This window comes from Vipera berus (genome assembly GCF_964194415.1).
Source record: "Vipera berus genome assembly, chromosome: 2".
NCBI classification, from domain to species: Eukaryota; Metazoa; Chordata; class Lepidosauria; order Squamata; family Viperidae; genus Vipera; species Vipera berus.
In genome coordinates this window covers 124,162,677-124,187,697 of record NC_138203.1, presented here as the reverse complement: position 1 = coordinate 124,187,697, position 25,021 = coordinate 124,162,677, and the positions used below count along the sequence as shown (strand labels likewise).

Below are 25,021 nucleotides of genomic sequence, written 5' to 3'. Positions count from 1 at the left end.
TGTTTGTGGGCGCCTAGCAACTCTACAGTGCAGGAAAAGAATGATAGAGATTGGTTGAATTCCTGCTGATGTCGCAAAACACTCTTCCCTGCATAATCCTGTCACGGGGATGAACTGCAGCAGAACAGGGCAAAGAAGGCTGGGGAGGGAATGGAAGAGACCTGATGTAAGAATTTAGACGAGGAATAAGATGAAGTCAGGGGAATAGAAGCAGGGGAATATGTGCGCAAATAACAGCCCCTAAAGGGAGGTTGGAGGGACGTGGTGGCTCAGTGGGTTAGGACGCTGAGCTTGTCGATCAGAAGGTCCGCAGTTTGGCGGGTTGAATCCTGAGTGCCACGTAGCAGAGTGAGCACCTGTTACTCATCCCAGCTTCTGCCAACCTAGCAGTTCGAAAGCACGTAAAAATGCAAGTAGAAAAATAGGGACCACTACGGTGGGAAGGTAATAGCGTTCCGTGCGCCTTTGGCGTCTAGTCATGCCGGCCACATGACCACGGAGACGTCCGCGGGACAAGCGCTGGCTCTTTGGCTTTGAAACGGAGATGAGCACCGGCCCCTAGAGTCAGAAACGACTAGCACGCATGTGCGGGGGAACCTTTATCTTTTAAAGGGAGGTTGGCGTCGGTTTTGAGTGCCCGTCCGTTTAGTAACTCTGTGGATTCACCTTCCCAGCTTTTCCATTCCCGTCATTTTAACTAAGCATCTGAAAGGTGGTTTATTTTCCTCCCCAGTGCCTGCTACCCTGTGGGAGAAGCCCAGGACTCGGACTGGGAAGGAAGCTCCCATTCCACATGAAATTCCTGATCAAGCCCCTCAGGAGTTGCTCCAAAGCCCTGTAGCTCAGTCGGCGGAAGCTCTAGGTGATGCCGTGGTGGGCCTGGGCTCCCTCCAGCTAGAAGACAATCTCATGGAAGAGGGCGAGACGGCTTCGAGTTCTCTCTCTCCTGATTCTAGTCCGGTGGGCGAAGAAACTCAACCCAAAGTTGGTGGATCCCCTGAGGAAGCAGAGCCCACAGAGGACGCACCAAAGGAAGGCATCTCGGCAGAGGGCTCCTCTGCTGACGTAATGGCTCCTGACAAAGAAGTGAGTACCACCGCTTTTTCCTTTATAGATCATGGGTTTACCAGGCTGCTTTTCTCTTTTAGGGAATATTTCTCACATCAGCTTGTTATCTTCGCGAAGCTACGGCTCTTGCAAAGCCATTGAGGGCTTGTGTGAAAGATTGTGCATTCAGTCCATGTGTGTCCCAGCTCAGGCTTCCTGGCCTCTCCAGTGATCGTGCCGAGAATTGATTTAGGAATAAGCCAATCGTCTTTAATATTGCTTCGTATTAAAGAGAAAGATAGTCAGCGCTGGGAATGCTTACCCTCATTGTCGGAAGAGCTCACAATTAACCAAATGGACCGAGAAGAATAAGCCAAACTACTCTGCATCTGTGATTTCTTCCTGTTTCTCTCCCCCCCACCCCCCACAACTCCCTGCATAGGAAACTCTTGTTTCTGTTTTTCCCTAGTTGTCTAACTTGGTTCTGTGTCAGTGATTCTCTTAATTGAAAAGAAAGTAACATCTGATTTTAAGCATACACTTGAGAGTCTCCGTCTGTTAGCAAGCTCTTTGTATGTGTTAGACCAGGGTCCCCAACCCCTGGTCTGCAAGCGGCGGGCGAGCGTGCGAAGCTTCATTTGCACATTCGCAGGAGCTAGGTTGTACACGCAAAAACTATCCCCTCCACCCCTCCCCCCACTGCCACCGCTGCTGCCGATCCACGGAGCCGGAAAGGTTGGGGAATGGCTGTGTTAGACTACAATCCCCATTACACCTACGGTAACAGCCAACATTTTTGGGTGGTGCTGTACGGCAGGGGTCCTGAACCCCCGGTCTGTGGACCGGTACTGGGCCGCGGCAACCGGTCCGCACATACAAGCAAAGCCCCATCCATGGCATGCAGGCAGCACACAAAACCACGCCCCATCCTCTGGTCTGCAGAAAATCCCCTCTCCACGCAACCAGTCCCTGGTGTCCAAAAGGTTGGGGACCTCTGCCGTATGGGACAATGGAAGTCATAGTTCCCATTTAAAGGAACTGAAGCTGATTTAGATGATAGTCTTTAACCAAAGGCAGCTCATTTCAGAATTCAGATGGTAAAAACTGCTGAGCCCAGTTGAAAGATTTAAACTGTCAAGGCTGGAAAGAGATCGGAGAGGAGTGAGTTAGGCCTCATTTTCCCTGACTCCTTTTGCCTTCAGCAAGACAGGCCCTGTTCACGAGAACAGTAGACAGAGAAGCTGCATCTCTGCTATAAAATAACTACATTTCAAGGACTTCGGAAAAATTATCACCTTGTGTCAACTCCATCACCCTCTCTTCTTGCCTCTTACCTTCATCCAGGCCAGCTTGCAGCATCACCACCGAGTCAACATTGAGCTTGTCCTGTTGGATGAAGCAGCGGGAGGCTGTTCTTCCTTTGACGAGCAGCTTGGGGAAGATGGGGCGGACAGTGTGAGTATTGGGAAGGGAGGAGATTGTTGGGAAGAGATCAGGATTAGATATCTTTTGAGTCTGGAGAAAGCTGTGTTTGATAGAACTGCAACAGCATGTCAGTGGCCCGAGGAAGAGTGAACGGCACGTTTGGCTTCCAGTCTCCTTGGAAAAGCCTTGAGTGCTTACACGAGTCTTTCGGCTAGAGTCAGAGGAGTCTACATAAAAGTGAAAGTGATTTTACATGGGTGGGATATAACTCCATACGTACATCAGCAAAGATTTCAGGAATGTTCCTGTGATGGGCAAGTTGTTAAAGAGGACAGAGAACCTACGCTGCTAGTTCTAGAATTAAATCTACTTAAAGCCTGACTTCAGAATTAACACAGAGGTAATACGGTGGGAAGGTAACAGCGTTCCGTGCGCCTTTGGCGTCTAGTCATGCCGGCCACATGACCACGGAGACGTCCTCGGACAAGCGCTGGCTCTTCGGCTTTGAAACGGAGACGAGCACCGGCCCCTAGAGTTGGAAACGACTAGCACGCACGTGCGGGGGAACCTTTACCTTTTACCTTAATAAAAGAAGTGGTCCTTCAATGGTACATGCAAGTCCTATCAAATCCAATCAGATTCTGAATGAAAAGCAGCGAGACAAGGGAGGAGGGTGATAGAAGTGCCTGGGGATTATTTAACAACCCGGAGAGCTGAAGATGCACAACAGGGAATTTCTGCGTTTAGCAAAAGTTTCAGAAGTGGGAGGGGAGAGGACGGGAAGAGAGCCTAACTTGGAAGAGAGAAAGTCAAGCCTTAGAAGGGACAACCTCTAGGCTAGGTGTCAGGATAGAGGGATTCTTCTGCTGTTTCTTTCCAGGGGCTCTTTTATGCCGTGACTCCCTTACCCTGGTGCCCCCACCTTAGCTCAGTGGTGCCTGTGCCTCCTGCGGGCTTGAACGTGTTGGAGCCTTGTACAGAATGTGGTAGCGAGATGGAGAACTGGGTTTGTCTGGTGTGCTATAAGGTAAGGATACCAGTCCTGGAGTTGCAGCTTCGGGGTTAGCGGCTAGAAGGAGTTAGGTTTTGATAGAGCTAGAGCCAATAATGACTCTCCCTGTTCTTGAAGGAAGTGTACCTAATAGCTTAGGGTGGGTGATTTTTTGGTGGACAGGGGCTTATCCTCCACCAATTTGCGGTCTCTGCTACACAGAGTATTATAGCTGATGGAGCAGCAACGCAATAATATCATCAAAGGGAGCTGCCTTTTCAGGCCATTCTCTATTTTGTCAGGGAATGTTTAGTTTTCCATACTTAGGGCTAAGTCTGATGGCATATGAGACCTCTTTTCTTTAGTTTCCCATCCAAATTGGCCGAAACTCATATCAACTTTGAGAGCTCTGTGGAGTAAAAAAAAAAAAAGATCTGACTGCACAGATTGCTCATGCTTTAAGGCGGCTCTTTGTATTCCAATAATATTTTCTTCTGGAGTTGCTAGTTTTGAGTTCTTGCTCTGGGGGCTCATTGTCTCTGTGGCAGGCAAGGAGAAGTACTTCCACGTGGTCTTGGGCAGGAACTCTTTTAGGGATTTCATTGACCTGCCTCCATCGTCTTTCAGTTGACTGGCTTCAATGAAAGACTCAACGGCTGTGTTTGTTCTCCTCCATTACTTTCTTTTCTGTAATATTCTCCATTTGCTGTGTGGGGAGCATAGCATGCCTTCAAGGAAACTGAAGAGCTGAGATTATTTTATTATTTATTTTATTTTATGTTGTTATTTATTTTATTTTATTATTTTATTATTATTTTATTTATTAAATTTATATGCGGCCCAGCTCCCCAATAAGGCATCTGTGGGTAGAGATCATGACATCCTAGATCTGTGCTTTTAATGTTTCACCCTGCCCTCCTGAAATACTCTATTCGTTTCAGGTCTGTTGTGGACGCTACATTAATCAACATATGCTGGATCACAATAAGGAATCTGGGCATCCACTGGTACTTAGCTTTGCAGATCTCTCTGCTTGGTGCTATGAGTGCCAAGCCTATATCCATCACCCAGTGAGTAGTAACTCCTCCTCCTCCCCCCCCCCCCAAATTTAATATTGAACTGAGGATCATATGAGAGAAATGTAACATTTTCTTCTTTCGTTGGCCATCAAGACTGTCAGTTATACAGAGTTTATCATATTTTATTGCACGTGGGAAGCATAGGAAGTAATTACGGAGCATGATTTAGGGGAACCTTTTCAACTCTGGTGTGCTCCAAAAGAGTTTGGATTGCAACGCCAGGACATTCAACTAGTTGTTATCCAATAGATCTGGAGCTTCACGTTGAGGAAGGAGGGAGGAATACCTTTAGGAAAACCTTCTTAGTGTTTTGAGAGGCAGAGTTTTAGTCAGTATATCTTGGATGTTTGGCAGGCATAGCCCAACCACATATGGCATAGATTTTTCAGTTTCCTTCCAGTTTTGTGCTTTTGGGACCTGTTGGACTATAAGTCCCACCAACCCTGGCCAGCACATCAGCAGAATGCTTGATTAGGGAAGCCTTTAGATTGCTTTTTAGATTGATAATCATTTTAAGGACATTGGACTTAGACCACAAGTAGGGCAACTAGTTCACTCTCAGTCACAGAAATTCACCCGGGGGGGGGGGCTTTGGGCTAGTCTCGTGGTCATATAAGAGGAGGGAAATAATTATGTGTATTGCCTTAAATAAAAGGCTGGGTGTAGAGTTAATAGACAAATAAATATCCACGAATGTCTATAGGAGACCTTACTCTTAGGAGAGAGGCTTTTTTTTTAAAATCCCATTTATATCCCGCCCTTCTCCGAAGACTCAGGGCGGCTTACAATCTAAGAAGCACAAATCAATGTGCTTAGCAGTAGCCTTCATTCTATGTATATGCCTGCTTATTAGGGCTTTCGCCCCCCCCCCAGCGGCATTATTACAAAGTCAGCTTATTGCCCCCAACAATCTGGGTCCTCATTTTACCTACCTCGGAAGGATGGAAGGCTGAGTCAACCTTGAGCCTGGTGGGATGCGAACCTGCACTAATTGCAGGCAGCTGGTGTTACTTAAGGAGGCATTAGCCCACTGCTCCACCAAGGCATTGCCCCCCACCCCCTTTTATACAAGCAGCAAAGCAGCTTATCTTCTTGTAAGAGAGAACTTTAAGCAAATGGCTGGTGTGGAATGGATTTCCTTTCACTGGTACTGGTGTCATTTGCTATTTGGGGTAAAATGCACAATAATGTTGATAGAAGAACGAGGACAAACTGAACAGCTGAGTAAAACTTCACGCCAACAAAGTCAAAGTGCTAAGGGCCACACAATATGGGACGTTACAAAGGATTTTATTTATCACAGTGCAAGAGTCAGAATTTGGAAAAAAAATGGCTGCTGTGGAAGGAAAGAATACATTTCTCTGCATACTGTAATTCAAGGGGAAAGTTCCTTCTATACACTGTTTTGGGGAGAAAGGAAAAAATGGAAAGCAATATTTCTGAATTGCTTGCAGTTGTCCCCTAGGTCAGGGGTCCCCAACCCCCAGTCCGTGGACCAGTACCGGGGCGCAGCATGCCAGCAACCAGGCCGCACAAACAAGCAAAGCCCCATCTGCGAGATGCAGGCAGCACACAAAACCAGGCACCCTCCGGTCCACAGAACAACCTCTTTCCACGGAACCGGTCCCTTGGTGCCCAAAAGGTTGGGGACCTCTGCCCTTGGTTAATGTATGGAGCGAGGTTGAGTAGAGAGTGAGGCTAGAATGAGTTTTCGGAAATGTCACCAATACATAACTCTGTCTCTCACCTTTACCAACCATAAGGCTGTTACATTAGTCTCACTAAAGAGAAAAACACGGGGTGGAGGGCCAAATCCAAGTATTGATGCTCAGAGTTTCTTTTTCTTCAGGTCCTTCTTGAAGCCAAGTGCCAGGCTCACAGGACGAAGTTTGGAGTGGACATGCACCTACCTTCCTAAGGTGACTTTGTCCAGAGGGAAGTCCTAAGTTTGAATGCTGCACAGTCAACCATCATTTGACCTCACTGAAGTGAATCCGAGGCTTAAAGGGCTCTTTGTTCCAAGAATAGCCAGCAATCATCAATTGCAATACCACCAGCAGCCATAAATCAACCACCAGCACCCTCACTGCTTCCACTAAGACAGAATGTCCTCTTCTGGTCCAATCCATGAAGAGGAATAATCAAATGTTAGCGCACTAAGGATATCTTTGCTTCCAGTCAGAAGCACTTTGCTTTCTTCAATGCTGAAGAAATACCGTGCCAATTCTTTTTTTTTTTTACTAAAGGGACAAGGGACTCACTTTTCCAGTGTCTGATTGTGCAAGACTGCACTTCCTCTCTATATTACTGTATATTCCTCTAAATCATCATCTCCTCCATGTTGCAGTGATTTCTTGCTCTGTTGGGAAAAGCCTATGTTGATTTTAAAATAATCGGCAAGAGATTGGAGTGAATGAGAGACAATTTCTTTTGAGGTTAGCGTAGGAAGTGATGAGTGACCAGCCCAGATGTTGGTTTGCCTTTGTTAAGGATCTGCGTTGCAATTTTAAGACCAGGTTCACACAGTGTATATGCCTGTATGGGTAAAAGAGAGAAAGGGAAGTCTCCATTTCCACACGAAGCAGGTTAACCTGAGCCACGACAGCCAAACCACTGGTTATGATGAGTCATGACACTTCTAGAATGGTATTATCTGAACCACCGTGGCAACCCCTGCATTTATGTGCAGGTCAACAAGAGAATGGCCTGTTGAAAAAGAGAATGTGAGAACTGGCCTTTGCTAGCTTTAGTGGAAATAACTTGGTGTCGTTGTCTTATTAAGTTAGAAGGGGTAGGGTGGCCTTCCTTAGGGATGCGCTCCCGCCTTTGGCAATTGACTGGGGAAAGATTGGAATGGATTCCCTGGCCACTTCCTCCAAGATGGATGGGCTGTGAGGGTGGGGTGGCTTAGGGGTACAAGAGGAAAGCCTTCCGGCATCTCTTCTGTCAAGCTAAATGGTGATCAGGAGGGGGAAAAAATTCTTTCGGGAATTGGCAAACACACCTAGCGTTTAAACAAGAGCAGCCAGTGTGGTGGTGTTCGGGTGTTTTGGTTTATAGCTTCCATTGTCCTTAATTGATTATGTCAGTTGGGTTGAACGCCATGTCCAAAGCCTCTAGAGAGGACCAGTTTGCTTCCTGCTCCGAAAGCTGATGGAGAAAAAGGGTATTTGTTGAAAAAAGTTAATGGGGGAGGGTGGCAAGAAAAAAGATGAGCGGGAAGGGGTCACTGTCTGTTTAAAAGAAGAGCATCAACTTCCACATGAGGGTGCATCATTTTCCAGGGCCGGCCCTGGTGGTTTGGGTGAGGGGTTATGGGTATTACAGGGTTGATATTGAAACTTGGAGAACGTTTAGTTGGATTGTAGCCTTCACTTAAAAGAAAAACACATTTGTATACTTCTCTGCTCGATTTGTACTCTTTCTAATTCAAATAAAGTGCATCTCTGCCTGCAGTTGTATATGTGGGTGTATTTAGGGATGGATCTGTATTTAGAGGGGTCTTGGAGGAGAGAGAGGTGCAGTGTTAAGCTTTTCAGGGTGGGACCGATGTGTCCTCATTCCAGGATTCAGCTCAGCTTGCGGTTGCCGTGTTGAGTTTATACTGTCCTCACTTTCTGCCAGTACCTACTTCCTCACAATTTCCTGTAACAGGTATGCATTTCAAAAAGATACTGTAGGCCCAATAAGGAGAGTGGGGGTATATTGGTCACAGTACTGAATTAAGAGTAGGAAATCCAGGTTCTTAGGCACAGAAACCACCTGGCTGATTTGGGGCCAGTTACCCCCTCAGCTCTGATCCATATCAAACTGTTGATCAAGTTGGCTGATAAACAAAACTCCTTTGTCACATCATGCACTGATAGCTTTGCTGTAAGAACCGGGAGAGCATGGTGCAAAAGCTGGGAGGCTTTGCAACTTTGTGGGACAAATGCTAAGAAAAACAACAGCGGCCACATGACGGATCCATCGAGCATTCGGGAAGCATTGGTCCCTTTCCCTTGTTCCCTTTCTTTGTGGCCTAGGTGATTCATTGGATCTGTTTAATCTATTTGTTTATGAGACAAGACAAAAAAATTACATTGCTAATCATCTGTCCCCTATGATTTGCTTAGCAGCTTGCCCCAGCGTTTTCTGATAGGCATGAATGGATAAGCATTAGCCGTCATCTGTTTTTCTGCCGGCTGATGCAGTCTGCTGAGGATCTACCTTCTGCTAATGGCAGCAGACAACCAATAGATTGCAAGGATAATTGGGGCGGGGACAGAGATAAATGATAACTGGCCAGTGGAAAAACTGGGTGGATTCCATGTAATTTAGGGGTGGCATTTTTGTCTGAAGGCCACAGGCTGCTCACTTTTATATACTGTACAATCACGTCTCTGAACATTTTTCTCTTCGTAGATAGCTTTTCTCTCTCGCTTGTTTTTAATTCCCTCATCCCACCACAATCTCTACACATTTTCTTCCCAATGGTCTGCGTACATTTTCATTCCTGAATCTCCCGTTTTGGTCTGATCCCATCCAACTAATGTTAACAAAAACATTTACTTTTCTTTTTTAATCCTTCTCAATGTTTCCTTGCCTCCAGATCCCCGTGTTCTTCTCTCCACTCTTCTCAGTTGCCATAGTTCGTCAAATTTCTGTTTTCTTGAGAAAACACAGTATAATAAAAGCATCTCAGATGCTGGCGGGCTGAGCAATATGGCATTTGTAGACTGGGCCCGCAAGCAGCCATGGTCCTTGTTGATTTGTTTGGAGGGAAAGCTTTGCTCCCATAATAATGATCATTTTCTTTAATTCAGCAAGCCTTGAGTTTTCCTTCAGCGTGTGTATTTCTCAGGCGCCTTGCTTATGCTCCTGTTCCATTGACACTTAACGTTCACTTGAGGGAGTAGATTTCAAATTCATTGTATAGGGAGCTTTAAGCATTCCAAGCATTTCTCAATAATGCATTCAAAAATCCTCTAAAGCAGGGGTAGGCAACCTCGGCTCTTTTATGACTCGTGGACTTCAACTCCCAGAATTCCTGCTGACTCAGGAATTCTGGGAGTTGAAGTCCACGAGTCATAAAAGAGCCGAGGTTGCCTACCCCTGCTCTAAAGTATTTAAGAATTACCATACCATCTCTACGTTGCAAACGAAAGAAACAGAAAGATTCTGCCTACTTCATTACCCCTGAATTTCTGGCAGAAAAAAAATGGCAAGGTAGAATTAGCACCTAGTCTTTTAGGGCCTAGTTCTCGCTACAGTGGTTAAGTCCATGTTGACATATATGCCTATATATCAGCGGAGGTGGCAGAAAGCTTGGCTGAATGCTCTTGGCAGAGCAGAGCAGAGCAGCAGATGGCTGATCTGCAACCCGTCTCCCTGGGAACTTGTGAAGTGGTATAGTCCAGGCAGGGGTAATCGCTGCTTCAGCAAACTGGCGTACAGCAGTTCTGGATGTTAATGGACTGTATCAGTATCTAAGCACTTGCCTATTTTATTTAAAGGCGCTTGCTGCTTCCTTCTGGAAGTGCTAATCTCATCCCTGGCATTTGCACGCCTGGTGCGAAGATGAGGAAGGGGACCTTCTTTCTACCCCCGCCGAAGTCTCCTTCCTTCCTTCGTCTCCTCTCCTAGGTCTATCAAAGCCAGAGCACAATTTAGCAGTGGAGAACTGGTCAACCTTTGCATCCATCCTCTTGTGTGGGAGATGAATCGGGCAGCAGATGCTCCGAATCCAGTCCTACTCCCTAGGGGCTCTTGCTCAGAAAGACAGGGGGGGGGGAGAGGAAGGGGCAAGGCCAGTGGGCATTTTGGCCAAGTGGCTGCTTCTGTCTCCCAGGCAGGAGAAGTAAGAAGCAGTGTAGGGAATGATGGATGAGCTTGGCAAAGGAAAGAAATCAATTCCCTCCCCCCCCCGCCCACCTCTCGCAGCACCCAGCAAAAGAAGGAAGCCAATCTTGGAGGCAATGTAGCACTGCTTTCCCCCCACCACCACTTCCTCCATCAACATCAGCGGAGGAATGCCGAGACTGCAGAGGAAAAGAGCTTAGCAATCCTCACCCCGGGGAGATCCCTACGAGGGACGGTGGGATTCTGCTGCCAGATTCCAGGGGTGGAGAACCCCACAACTCGGTGGAGAAGTGGAGCTGCTGGAGCAGAGGTATGGAGAGTTTTTTCCCCCAAAGGAGGAGGAGCTGAGCAAAGGAAAGGAGAGTTGCCAGAGAAGGGATGCATCAACTGACTTCAGGTGTGAACACTCCGGTAGGATTTGGCTCCTAGGAGAAAGAGAAAGGAAAGCACTTCTTGCAGAAGGACGCTTGCAGCAGGTCCCTCAAAGGAGACGTGGACCATGTTGGCAGCCCGAGAAGCAGCAGCCCTCTATCAGACGGATTTTGTGCGCAATGCCAGGGCAGTGGGTGCTCTCTGGGCTGGCTGTAGCCTCTGCTTTGGCATCTTGGAGGTGGTGGTGCTTATCCAGCCAGCATGGGTGCAGACAGCACCCCTCACCTATCAGCTGCCAATCTCCGGGGCCCTCTCTGACCCCAGCGTGAGCGCTGTGGGCTCCTTCGGCCTCTACCAAATCTGCACGGAGCAGGATGGGGTCCTCCAGTGTGAGGGATCGCTGGTCACTCTAACCCCCATCCCATCTTTCAAAGCAGCTGCCGTCTTTGTCCTGATGGCCCTGGTGTTGGTGATGGGCAGTGTGGCCTCCTTGGGTCTTTTCTGGGTCTGCAGTGCTGGGACCGTCTACAAGGTGTGTGCCTGGCAGCAGCTTTCAGCAGGTAAGAGAATCCAGGTTGGGCCGTCATTTTTGAAAAGACAAACTCAGAAGGGGGAGGGATGGGAGTGGGATAGGGAAAGAATCTGGAAAAAGAGATGCTGCTGAAGCTCGGGTCTCACACAAGCCATGCTGTAAACTTAAAAATCGAATTTGTAAGGCAAACCACAAAGTTTAGTCTCTTCTTGCTGGGGATAGGAGCAGTCAAATCCAGACAAGACCATGCAGGCTTCATTCAAAATAAATGGAAATGTTCAGAAGCAGAGGTTAGGTTTCCCTTCCAAGAGGGTCCCCGAGTATGCCGATTATTCTTCACTTGCTGCAACGAGAGAAAATTGTTCTTTTACATCTGAGTGAGCCTGCATGTCCTTCACTACGAGGGATCCTATCTCCATCAAGCTAGACTGCAAACCTGGCCATTCACCTTAGAGCAGACATGTCAAACATAAGGCCCGGGGGCCAGATCTGGCCCGCGAAGTGGTTTCATGTGGCCTGCGAAGCCATCCTGGAAACAGTGAGGGAACAGCCTCCACTGCCTTGGCCCTGCCCCAGAGACCCTCCTTCTTCCAGAGACCCTCAGATCTGTCCCACTCCTGCCCAGGCCCCCATAGGCACCCTTGATGTGAACGATGTAGAGCTGGCCACGCCCACCCAGTAGGCTATACGTACTCTAGCCACGCCCACCCAGTAGGCCACGCCCACCCTGGTCATACCCACCCAGCCCCCTGAGGGCAACCGCAATGCTGATGCGGCCCTCAATGAAATTGAGTTTGACACCCCTGCCTTAGAGGATCTTAAGTGGCAAAACTCATGCTTCTGGTCTGATCAGCAACAGCAGCTTTAAGAATGAAGGTGGTTCCAGCGACCAGGCTTTGGAGTTATCCAAGACAGAGAAAGTGGGATGCCATCCATGGGTAGGGCACAGTGGGAAGCAAAAGTTAGTTCTGCATCCAGGTTAAACCAGACGCCATGCTAAACAAGCTAAACTCTGGAAACTGGTGTGAGTTGCGCAAATGTACGTTTTATTTGTGTGTGTTGTGTTTACTTTTTTGCGCAGTGTGCCCTGATTTGTTTTTGCAACGGTATAGAAGGATGTGGGGGGGAAAATGCAGGGTTGGGGATGGGGCGGTTGTGTTTTCAGGTGTTGGTGGTCGCTGCCCATCTCTTTTCAAGTGTTCTCCGTGGCGATAAAGGCTACTGGCTGGGTTTAGAAATAAACGCTAACTTGGGAAGTTGAATTATGAGCTCGGGAGTCCTGGGTGAACTGAGAGCTCTTCTGCAGCTCTCATTCCTTTCAATTAGGGCAGGGTAGGATAAGTTCTTGACAGACAGTTGTCAGTTATTAACTAGCAGGAGGATAGTGCCACGGATGTTGATACCATCAATCTCTTCTTAAAAACCTCCAGTGTTGGAGCACCCACAGCTTCCAGAAGTTGTGGATGCTCCAACACTGGAGGTTTATAAGAAGAGATTGAACCATTTGTTTATAAGAAGAGATTGAACCATTTATAACAGACATGTCAAACACAAGGCCCGGGGGCCGGATCCGGCCCGCGAAGTGGTTTCATGCGGCCCGCAAAGCCATCCTGGAAACAGTGAGGGAACGGCCCCCACTGCCTTGGCCCTGGCCCAGAGACCCTCCTTCTGCCAGAGACCCTCAGATCTGTCCCACTCCTGCCCAGGCCCCCATAGGCACCCTTGATGCGAACGATGTAGAGCTGGCCATGCCCACCCAGTAGGCCATATGCACTCTAGCCACGCCCACCCAGTAGGCCACGCCCACCCAGGCCACACCCACCCGGCCCCCTGAGGGCAACCGCAATGCTGATGCGGCCCTCAATGAAATTGAGTTTGACACCCCTGATTTATAAGAAGAGATTGAACCATTTGGTATATGGTTTCCTGCTTGAGCAAGGGGTCAGACTGGAGGACCTCCAAGGTCTCTTCCAACTCTTGTTATTCTGTATTCTGAAATGCCCAAACATGTCGAGACTGATCAAACTGAAAAGCAACCGGTTCTTATCTCTCCCCACTGGCTTCAGAATGGTGGGTCCTTTAGAAAGCATCTCCAATGGACCATTTTAAGCTGGAAACGCTGGGATGGAAACTTCCACAGGTTGAAGCCAATTTTCTTGAATTTTCTCTGTGAACCAAAAATTCCTGATGATCATTCTAAGAGCACTTGTTACCTTTTTTCTTACCTTTTCTTACCTTACCAATACAACCTTGGGAGAGAAGATACGAGTTCTATGTGGATAAGGCCATGCACTAATTCAAATTCAGACTGGAAAAGGTACTTCAGAGCTCACAGGGGCGTGCAAGTAGCACCTTTGGCAACTCTGTAAACCAGGTTTTTCAAACTGTTGGTAACAACTCCCTATGAGGCCAAGAGCAAGTTTGAGGGGCTTGTGCACACCAAGCAGGAACAGTGTCAAAGCATATTCCCTCACTGCCTGTCTAAGCAAAATTGGGCTTTTCTATTTCATTTCAAATATAAATCCAAGATAAATGTGGAATGTACAGCAGGGAGGTCTCTTTCAGAAATAAAAATCCAGATTTCAGGAATTATGCCAAACTCTCACTTCTGGGTTCAATGCAGAAGCAGGAAGAGGTTAGAAATCCCAGTGGAAGCTCCTTTGTCCTTTTTCATCTCCATGGTTTTTTGGGGGAGGGGCAGTTCAACCCAAAACAAACCTGGGGATCCCTTAAGTGGAAACCAACCTTCTCCAGCTGCAGAGCTGCAGAGCTGATTGCATTTTCATGTTTGCATAAAGCATTCCTTCTTTTCTTGATCCGGTTAAGCATGTCGTGTGAAGCGAGTCACCGGGAGAAGGATATCAAGACTGGGAAACGTCAGTGAGTTTGTATTCTACAGCATGTGTCTATATGGATTCCGTTAATATTCTCATTCTCTCTCTCTCTCTCTCTCTCACACACACACACACACACACACACACACACACACACCTTTCCTCTTTGCCCATCTCTCTCTCTTTCTCGCAGCGACTTGTCAGGCTCTTGGCTGCCTGGTCTTCCCAGATGGCTGGGGAGCGCCAGAGGTGAGGGCTCTGTGTGGGCCCCAGGCCAGGAGCTACACCCTGGGTACCTGCTCGATCCACTGGGCCTTTACTCTCGCCTTGCTGGGCATCGCTGACGCATTGGTTCTGGCCACCCTCGCTTTCGTGCTGGGAAACAGACAGGATGCTCTGTTGCCTGCAGGCTACACACCACCCCGAGAGGGGAGAGGTAAGCATGGGCACATCTTGGGCCCTTTCTGTCTTGGTAATAAATGGAGCCAATGGATGCTTCGACAAAGCTAGCTGCCTGAGAGGCAGGACTAACAGCCACGTGAGCTGTTGCTTAGTTACAGGCAATGAGACACCCCAATGCAATTGGGATTGAGACTGTCCTGCCACCGGTATTCTGACCATGACGTGAATAAAGCACATTCTTTCTTGCATCTTACAAATATCCCTCTATTTGTCTTACACATGCATAACAACAACAACAACAACAACCCTGCTTGTTCTCAAATTATGTGCAGAGACTCCCTAAAATACTGGAAGCTGCAAACCTGGGTCTTCTTCAATTTATGCTAATCTTTGGAAGAGATACGAAAATATCCTATTCTTGTGACTAAATGGTTTGGGCAAATGCCAAAGGTATTTCTCTCACCTGCCTCCCTTTTGGCGCCAACAGGAAGCCCAGACTAATTTATTCAGTGTGGGTTTGTATTAGCCTTGATTTGTGAGATATGTTAGGGCTAATAAAGCTGGGCTGGAAAAAAATCCAGACAATTATTTGATAGAAATGAAGAATCTCTTTGATCTTCTGCAGCCCAGATATGATAATCCTAGGTATATCTCAAAACTGATCTCAGGTTAGTGAGGCTTACTGAAAGATATATGCACATTTAGAGCTCATTTGAATGATAAACAGTTGAGAAATTCACATAGACACAAACACCCAATTGCTGGCCTTTAATCTTTGATTTTACTACAGACTGACAGGTCAGGACAATTATAGGAAATTAAAAAGGCACCATTTTGTTCCAGTTTAAAACGTTGCTGCTGTGTCTGCCAAAAAAGATTTATTAAGGTTAGAGAACATGATGTTAGCATCCCTCAAGTTTGCAGAGTGCTCTGTTCACAAGCCCTGCTGTGGGAAGCTCACATGACTGATTGGTGTGTAAAGCTTCAAAGAGCCAGCAAAACTCCTTTGACTGCAAGGTTAATTATTGCTCAAGCATGATGGCAGTTAAAGCCAGTGCATCTGGAGGGCCCTCAGCTGGAGAGGGCTGCCTATAAATTCAGAAACGATGTTGGAAAAGTCAACGGTGAAACTCCCAGCTTTTCCATATTTCCTTTCCTCTTCAATGTACATGCATTGTGAAGCATGTGTACGCATGTGCGCATACGCATACATGAAACAACCAAGGGAGAGGACAAAACATCAGGCCTTTTTTTTAAAAATCCCATTACTTTCTGAAAACACACTTCAGGAAATGAATGAAGTACTGAACAAGCCGGCCTGGTCTGATGGGTTTAGGGGTATTTTAACGTTTTGTACTAATCTATTGAATTGGGCTATTGTATTTAATATTTCTTTTAATTTTTATATATTGTATTTTATTGTATTGCCCTGTACACTGCCCTGAGTCCTTCGGGAGAAGGGCGGTATAAAAATTAAATAATAATAATAATAATAATAATAATAATAATAATAATAATTATTATTATTATTATTATTATTATTATTATTATTATTATTATTATTATTATTATTATTATTATTATTATTATTATTATTATTATTTATTATTATTATTATTATTATTATTATTATTATTATTATTATTATTATTACTTTTATCTGACTGGGTGATTGCCCATCATTTTGTAAGTATCTTCCTTCCTCATAATGCAACCTTTTTAGGGTTTATAAGTCTTTTAAACTGGGTTTTTAGTGGAGTGGGTAGAGAAGTGGACTTGGGCATCACAGGTTTTAGAAAGTATGTTATAACTTGTTCCTTTTCTGTTTGTGGCACGTGCTTAGGTGTGACTTCAGCGCTGACTCCGGATTAATTCCAACCAGCAAACATTCTTCAGAGGAGGATATGTCACGGTTTTGCTGTACCCGTTGCAATAAATTTTAGAAAATGATAATATTATGGTGTCTTATTAGTATCTTTCATGGTTAATTGAAATTGCTTGTAAAACCTTTTTCTCTCATTCAGGGCTGGACAACAGAAGGCCCACAGGCAATATATAGCTTCCTAATTCTAGATTTTTGCATGTCAAAAATGTCACCCAGTTAAAATCTGGCAGCAACTAATATATATTTACAGTAAGGTGATTTCCAAGAGATGTTCAGCAGGAAATGACAGTAGTCCTTAGCAGGTTTCAACTTTAGTATTTAAAATAATCCCCAATTTCCCCCACCCTCTTCAAAATGAAACAAAGGACAGAGTGTTCCACATTTATCCAGACTGCCATACTCGCCAAGGCCTATAGCAGATGAAAAATTACAGTTGAAAATGAAAAAAGACCTAGTTGAAATTGTTTGTTGTCAGAATCCTCTATGACATGAAAAGAATTGGGGAGAAGGTACATCCTTCCAGGAAAAGACTCTGTGATGTTCAAGTTGTACTGAACTCATTCAATATAACATCTGGAAGAGAACAAAGTTGTCTTTATGTATATGGCCACCCAATTCACTCTGTGACTCTCAAGAGGCTCTGGATTGATCATCACCTCAGAACCTCTTGTTTAAGGCAAGTATCTATTAGTAGAAAACCAATATAGCTTGACATGGTTACCATTTTTTGAAGGTTCTTGACTTTTGAAAGCCCAGAGATAGACTGTTCATTCAGCACCAACCTCTTTCTTCTAATAGTACCCTCTAGGCCAGGGGTGTCAAAGTTACCACATCACGTGATGTTTCAAGACTTTTTTTGCATTGCCAGAGCTGGGGTAGGCACAGCCTCTGCATGATGCAACTGGCCTGTGAGCCAGCAGTTTGACACCCCTGCTCTAAGGCTTCCGAGATTTAGCATCAAATCCCAGTGTAAGGATTTTTGTTTTGTTTTTTTGTGAGTTTTCTTCACTGAAGAGCCCAATAAACAGGAGTGTCTGGGAAATCTAAAGTATTGAAGTATCTTTTAGATTTATAATTTGATTAGATTTACTGTCCGGTTCTATCAGCTTATTTCTAATACTGATGGAGATAGGGCCCCAGAGTGGAGCTAAGGATAATGGTCTATCTGCAGCAAGTCCTGGATGCCCAACTTCTTTCAAACTTAATTGCCCTTGACCTTTTGAGTATAAAGGTGGGGTCCACACTCCAAGATATAGGCACAGCTGAAACTAAAACATTTGAAGGTTAATTAACTAAACATGCATGTCATCATCATTCTATAAATTAGAATTCCATGGCAAATTCTAGAGTTCTGAGGGCCACATCCAAGGTTTCCCCAAAATTTTCCACAGGACAACACGAAGAAGACCACTGCTACAATAAAATACCTGGTGGGACTTTTTATTCAGTAATTCATCAACATTAAAACTCTGGCCACAAGCATGATTGAACATGGCAACAAATCAGCAAGGGCAGCGTTGGTGTTTATGTAGGCCAACGAGGGTTGAACACAAGGGGTCTTACAAACCAGACAGAAACAAGCAGGTGGATACAGGGAAGTAGGGGTGAGAGGCAGCATCAATGAAGGAGAAATATTAAGGCAGTTGGAAGTTTTTTGGGGGTGGGTGGGTGGGTTGGAAATTTGTTTAAGCCACATTAAAAAAAAAGCCAAGGTGTGAGAAGAATGAGGCTGGCGATACCTAGCTCTGGCTTTGGAGGGAGGTAGGAACTAACCATCAGTGAAAAACCATCTCCTTAGCTGAAAAGAGCTTTCCATCAGGGCACTGAGAAAGTCAGTGAAGAGAAAAGCGCCCCTCCCCTAAATACACTTTATAGAACATAATTGGGATTTGGGGATCCCAGTCCAAGGTTATCCCCCCTTCTTTCCCAGTATTTTGGGGTCACAGGTAGGACAGAGGCAGGAAAGAACACGAGGTGTCACTCACAGTCCATTGACATTCAAAGGGGGGGGGAACTCATCAGTGAGGTTGCTCCCCAGTTTTTGTTTTCACAGAAACCAATTCTCATTATTCAGAGAGATACCGAAGCCTCTGGGTGCCCCCACTCATACTCCGTCTCCCACCCACCCCTTCTCCCTCTGTCCGCTTGACTCGCTGCAGCTCGTCTCCACTCTCCCCGCCAAGACGCTTGACCCGCAGAAGATTGGGGGGTTCAGGTAGGTCCCCTCCATCAAAGATGGCACGACGCAGGCGTCTGGGAGTCAGTGGGAGGCGCTGCGAAGGCATGTTGCTTGCTCCTGATAGGATCCTGCCAATCAGATACCTGAAAAGAACAGAGAAAGGTAGAATTGGGGGCTTAGCAACCCACCCCTGGAGGCATTTTAATCTGCAAGAATCTTCTGCAGGAAAGAGACACAGGAGTTGTTTTGCAGACTCGGCCAGCTCACGCTGTATACTAAGCTGTGATCTATCAAACATGTCTTTGATTAAAACGGCTAGATGCCTGGGCTTCTGCCATGCTCTCAAACCATGGCTTACAAATCGCAACAGCCCACGTTCACACCTCATTTGAGCCAAGCACATTAGAAGGTTTCTCACCTCCTTCCCACCTGCCTTCCAAGAACTGACATTTTACGTTCCCAATATAAAAGCAGACATAAATCTTCCCTTCCCAAGAACAGAATCCAGGAAAATCTATATGTGCACTGAGGATTGGGAACATAGATCCTTTCCCCATTAGACTGATACATTCAGATAGAGAACTGAACATGGGATTGCGGAGCACCAAGCCTTCCCTTCTCCAAGTCACACTGGTGGCATCAGTGAAGAGACATCTCTCCATTAGTACAGTGTGATTGTCTGCAATGTAGCCGGAGCTTAATAATGGAGAGGAAATGTTTCCATGTGGGCAAAGGTACAAACCAGCCAGTAATTCAGCGATACCTTTGTTGTGAGCCGAAAATGAGGGGCTGCTCCCTGCAGTTCCCACCTTCAGTTTGACCCATGAACCTACTATCCAAGCCTGACTTTTCTCCGGAGAGATGGTTACACTTTTCATGGCCGTGTGAAGAAAGAAGTCTATTCCAACTTGGGGGGGGGGGTTTCCAAAAAGCACAAGAAGTCCAGTTGTATTGGACCTGCTCCCACAAAAAGTGGCTTGCCATCCCTTTGCCTTAGAAGCTCTCACAGGGCCTTTTGCTGAACCCAGAGCGGAGATTTACTCGTCAAAAGCAAAAAGTCACAGATCTAAGCAATAAATAATAAACCTGAATGCAATCGTAATTGAATGGGTATAATTTTATAATGTTGTACGCTGCCTGGAGTCACTGTGTATGCATTGGGCGGCTGTATAAATGTTTAATAAGTAAATCAATCCTGTTGGTCCAAAGTATCTTTCTCCTGATGAAATGATTATTATCATGATGATGATGATCATCATCATCATCATGATTCGGGAAAATTTTCTAAGAATGGAGGTGGGAGAAGAATTACAATAGGACTCCTTTCTTCCCTCTACAGCAACTCACCTCTCTTAAACATTTATTCCAGAGAATGGATGGTTCTCAGTGCAGGAGGAGGAGCTGCAAATCTGGAAAAATTCCTCTTTCGTGTTATTTATGCTTCTTTTGTGAACTACTCCCTGAAAGGCTATCAAACAACCATTTTGTTGTTGTTGGTTTTTTTAAAAAAAAAATCGATTCAATAAAGGTAAGAGAGTGGCCTGATTTTACTCAGCAGTGGAAAATGAATTGATGCCAATCTACACAGGCTCAGAGGCATATCCCCACTCTACCTTCTATATAGCTCAGTGGCGGCATTCTGAACCTTGAGAGTTAAATCTTTATTCAAAGCAAACCCTGATTTTTCATCTCTGGCTACCTCAGCATTTCGGGGTCCACCTCTCCAGCAGCTTCCTCCTCGGCGCCCAGCTCTTCTTGGGGTTCAAAACCTCCTTCGGGGGCCCAATAACGATTCGGCAGTGCTCTGGGTGGAGAGGAGCCACCTGCCAAGCCAGTCTCATCGTACTCGGGGTACAAGGTTGCCCCCTTGGCTTCATCCCACAGCCTCAGCAGATTTGCCAGGTAGACAGATTCCTGATCCCGGCGATGCCCATCCTGAAGGAGGCGCTGCAAAGCACGTGCCAGGTGCTTGTCTGGCTGGAACTGGTTGCTAGGTGGGGACACCGCTCTTTCAAGGGCCTGGGCCATTCGCTCATCAGCCAGCTGGTTCCCGGAAGAAGCCAACGCTCGTTCCAAGGTTTGGGCAAAGTGATCTTCTTGTAGCTGGCCACCCGGAGTCGACAAGGCCCTTTCCAGGGCAGCCAGCTGAACCAGTTCTGGGTAATACACTTCATTGGCCAAGGCGGTCTCAACAGCCTCATATGGTGCCCCCTGAAGCTCACGGCGCACTCGCCGGACCCCCCCTGACAGGTTGTGATTCATCCCTCCATGGGAGCTGCCTGTGGTGGGCAGAGGCTGCAAGAAACAGGGAAGATGATTGACAGGAAGTGAACAAATATAGACAGACAGCAGTCAGACCCTGGGGCCAGGCGGGGAGGGAGATAATTAGATCATTCCTGCTGTGGACTCAGAGCTGGGGCTTTGGCAATGGATTCACTACATATCAACACAAAACAACAGGAACCCCCCCCCCATCAAACTATAAGTAGCTCAACACACACAGGTAGTTTGATGAAAAATAAAGGAAAGCTTCTATCTGATCTTAGGAAAGTACTTTTAAATCTCATTGATTTCACCAGACAAGAGCATTTAACTTGCTCGTTGAAATAAATCAGTATTTTTTTAATCTTTGTTATATATAGACATGTATTTTAATTCTATCCTTCCCCAGGGAGCTCAGAATGGCACCAGTGTCCATTCTTATTTTATTCTCTTGAAGTCGGTTAGATGAGAGCTAACTGTTGGCCCCAGCAGCAGGACTGCAACTAATCACTGGAAAATGGAACTGTGTTTATTTAATTTTAAATAAATAACTAGAAGGATGGATGCATAGATGGATAGAAACATTGATACACAGACACCTCAAGATCCTAGGCGGAAAAAATCCAATCACATTTTTCCTCCTCATACATAACAGATATTAGTTGGCTTATTCTAATATTTGTAGTGACAAAGAAGCACAGAAATGACTGTATGTAGTAATATACAGTCACAGAAATACAAAAGAAAAAGAAAAAGCTCTTTTTCAATGCTTTAGTTTCTCTCTCAAATGCCAAAGCACTGAGGAGAAACAATAGGTGTCAGAGTTTCTATTTGTGCCACTGAAAATAATGCTAAGTGTTTCTATGGCAAAAGCTAATTTTTACTAATCATTTTTAATTGGTCATTGTGATGAAGACTGACTCTCTCTGACTGAGGTGTATTGACTATTATACAATATTTAAACAACCCTATAACTGAAGTTCTATGGAGGTTATCAAGACTTAAAATACAAATATAATATGAGAGAGAGAGAGAGAGAGAGAGAGAGAGAGAGAGAGAGAGAGAGAGAGAGAGAGAGAGATCTTATTAACCATTTGTTCTCTCCACACACACACACACAAACACATGCCCACAAACAAATGCAAACTATATACACATAGCCTGATTCACTCAAACTATAGCAATATGATCTATGAACATCAGTCTCTCCTCTCAGCATCTGATTATTGTAATTACCATTCATCATCCCTATCATCTTGGTTGACTCAGCCTTCCATCCTTCCGAGGTAGGTAAAATGAGGACCCAGATTGTTGGGGGCAATTAAGCTGACTTTGTAATAATGCCGCTTGGTGTGTGTGTGAAAGCCCTAATAAGCAGGCATATACATAGAATGAAGGCTACTGCTAAGTTTGTAAGCTGCCCTGAGTCTTCGGAGAAGGGCGGGATATAAATGGAATTAAAATAAAAAAAATAAATCTTGGTCTCTATATTCCGTGGCCCAGTTTTCTGTAGAGTAAATCTGATTAGATTCTTCCAAAGTTATAACAAACCCTCCAGACCTTTGAAAACAAAAGAAATGTCCTGCTCTGTTTAGCTATTTGTAAATAGCTATAAATTTATAAAGTTAGAAAAATTAACCTGAACCTCAGCACAGCACAACCTCAGCACAATGAAGAGAAATAAAAGTCAGGGCAGAGAACATCTGGGAGAATGGGGAAGTTCTTTTCCAAAAAAAACGACAGGCAGGCACCTCTGCAGAGAATATATAGAAATCTGTGAAGATGCCAGACTCTGCAGTCCTCCTGCAGGATTAGTCACACACACACCGGCAGGAGGAGAATTAGGAAATCTTGGATAAATAAATGCATCAAAGAATTGCATGGTTAAATCAAATGTGGTCCTGATCTCTCAGGTTACTAGTTAGCCCGCCATGCATCAAGCTGATGTTTTGCTACTGCTCAGCATCCCACTTAGCTCTGCCTTTGTTTTCAGCCGCCCTAGTCCCCCAGGCGTTGATGAATCAGTAATGACGCCGGAAGCAGGGATGGTGGCAAAGGACTTGGTGCTTACATAAAGCATCCATGACGGCATCTCGGAACATGTCTTTTGCTCCTCCATCAGACATATGTATTCCATGCTGCACTTTCTTTTAAAACAATAGGCACCTTTCTGTGAACACACCTGGACACCCTACCCTTAGCAGAGAAACATACCCACCCATTGGTCTTCAAGACACAATAGCCCCCTGTCACGCCCCTTCTATAAAAGTCGGACGTATTCACATACTGCACCCATTAACGTCCAGTAAGAGTCACTTGTTGAGATGGGCAAGTATGGAAATCAAATACATAAATAAATGCTCACCCTTTTTGCACTCACTTGCACATATATAGTGCTTTTGCGCTGTTCTTTTGCAAACCCCCCCCTCCAAAATAGTTCCAATCCTGGCACAGCCATAGAGACAATTTGCAAACCTTGGTTATCCTCCCACCCACAAGAACCCCCACATTCAGCAGCCCTGTGAAACATACACAGCTGCTTCCCGTAGGCACATGTGTGAATCACTTGCACAACAGTGTGCACAGCACTGACTTCTCTGGGTAGGTGGATGAAAAACAGGCATGCATGAATCACAGTATTTTATACTTTCCTACGACAAATGTCCATGCACGCACACACATCCTCATACACACAGAAGTGCAGCCAGATGTCCTTTGCAGTTTGAAACTGCTCGAACAGAAGCATTAAGAGAAATCTTCACTCTGTGAGGAGACTGCCACTTGGTCTTCCATAATCCCTGCTTCCTCTGAAAAATCAGGACTTCTCCTTCAGTCACCCACCACAGTGCGGAAGTGTCCCTTGGTTGAGACTTCTGGCGAGCCGTGCTCTGAATTGGGGACTCGGTGGTTTATAGACCGTCAAGCATTTCTCCACTTTATTTTGCTACCGTTGATCCCTCAGAATCCCCCAGATCAAATCCTGGCAATCTGGGCAGAAGCATTATTAGAGAAGCAGGAATACAGATGCGCCACAAAGAGGCTGACAGATGACTCAAGTAAGGAAGCCAAGCCACAAACTAGGGACAACTACTAGCCCCGAAATGGAGGGAAACAAAAGAGAAATCCTCTCATTAGCCTACCACTAAAGGATGGGCTCCAGGACGCGTAACCAATTTCCCCTCTTAGCTTTGGCTCCCTTGTTCTCAGAGCCCCAGCTATGCATCACCTAACGCAGTCGCGTTCACACGGCCAAGCCTGCGTGTTGGATTCAATCACCGAGTTTGTGTTCGCATCTCCTACCTTGGCGGCTCCGAGGCTCGAAAGCAGCGCGAGCAGCAGCGCCGGGCCCATCGCTCCCGAGTCCCTTCGGGAGGTAGAGGCTGCCCGGATAGCGGCGGCGGCGACAGCAAGCGAACGACGGAGCCGAGCTTGGTCTGCACCAGCCAAGCGGACCGCGCTAGACAGCGCCACAACTCCACCCAATCGCTCCGCCCCACCGACTTTGGCTCCGCCTACACCAGTTACTCAGTTCCCCGGCAGCTTTTGTGTCGCCGGTAGGCTAACCGGGGGAGAGGGGGGGGGGGAGAAGCGGGAAGGTGAGGAGCCGGGTAGTGGTCTGTGTCTTGTTCCTGGAACACGCAAAAAGCACTGCTCCCGAGCATATGCAGAGTGCACTCCTTTCCCACTAAAGAGTCTGGCGTGGTGGTTGCTTCAGGCTTTTCCCTGTATGTCTTTGGAACAGTTGAGGTGGGGAGGGAGCAAAAAATCACAATTCAAGCACTGTTCTTGAGCACGTGCAGAGTGCAGTCCTTTCCCAATGAATAGTCGGGCCTGGGTGGCTGCTTGAGGTTCTTTTCTCTGCTTGCCCCTACAGGCATGCCCTGATAATGTGAATTGTTCGGTTTTGCCCCCCATGGAATTAACCGCTTCCTCTCATCCCCAGCTCATGGATTAAAAAGGCTTAAGTTGTCCTTAGCTGTGCTGTAGTTAAAGTAGCATTTTCTCCCTTCTGGCATCGTTTAGGAGCAGCACCAAGATGTATAAAAAACAATCTGTCCCATTACTTATTGCCTTGGAGAAATGGGAATGGGAAAAGAGAAATTAAGTCAGAGATAAATGCAAATTGCCGGTTAAGAGATGGCTGGATAGCACTTCCATTCAGAAGTGGGAAA

The 25,021-nt window shown here is 46.0% G+C and overlaps 3 protein-coding genes across 4 annotated transcripts in view; 2 read left to right on the top strand and 1 right to left on the bottom strand.

The window, feature by feature from the left end:
• The window catches only part of HDAC6 (histone deacetylase 6), a 50,286-nt gene extending 42,299 nt beyond the window's left edge, over positions 1-7,987 (top strand). For both annotated transcript variants that reach the window (XM_081316559.1, XM_081316558.1), the window contains exons 25-29: positions 734-1,086; positions 2,392-2,502; positions 3,353-3,499; positions 4,405-4,533; positions 6,392-7,987. In XM_081316559.1, coding sequence (XP_081172685.1) covers positions 734-1,086; positions 2,392-2,502; positions 3,353-3,499; positions 4,405-4,533; positions 6,392-6,460 — 809 coding nt within the window. In that variant the 3' untranslated portion in view covers positions 6,461-7,987. The remainder of the gene's footprint in view (positions 1-733; positions 1,087-2,391; positions 2,503-3,352; positions 3,500-4,404; positions 4,534-6,391) is intronic.
• A 2,675-nt stretch (positions 7,988-10,662) lies between these two features.
• LOC308664392 (LHFPL tetraspan subfamily member 5 protein-like) lies at positions 10,663-16,479 on the top strand. Its single transcript, XM_081321616.1, has 3 exons — positions 10,663-11,315; positions 14,315-14,557; positions 16,367-16,479. The coding sequence occupies exons 1-3, from the start codon at positions 10,883-10,885 to the stop codon at positions 16,393-16,395; spliced, it is 705 nt and encodes a 234-aa protein (XP_081177742.1). The 5' UTR covers positions 10,663-10,882; the 3' UTR covers positions 16,396-16,479.
• A 1,353-nt stretch (positions 16,480-17,832) lies between these two features.
• Positions 17,833-24,320, bottom strand: PCSK1N (proprotein convertase subtilisin/kexin type 1 inhibitor). The gene is made up of 3 exons (XM_081318111.1): positions 24,150-24,320; positions 20,287-20,882; positions 17,833-18,730 (listed from the first exon to the last, which is right to left on the bottom strand). Exons 1-3 carry the CDS (start codon positions 24,198-24,200, stop codon positions 18,475-18,477), a joined length of 903 nt encoding a protein of 300 aa, XP_081174237.1. The 5' UTR covers positions 24,201-24,320; the 3' UTR covers positions 17,833-18,474.
• Between the last annotated feature and the right edge of the window lie 701 nt (positions 24,321-25,021).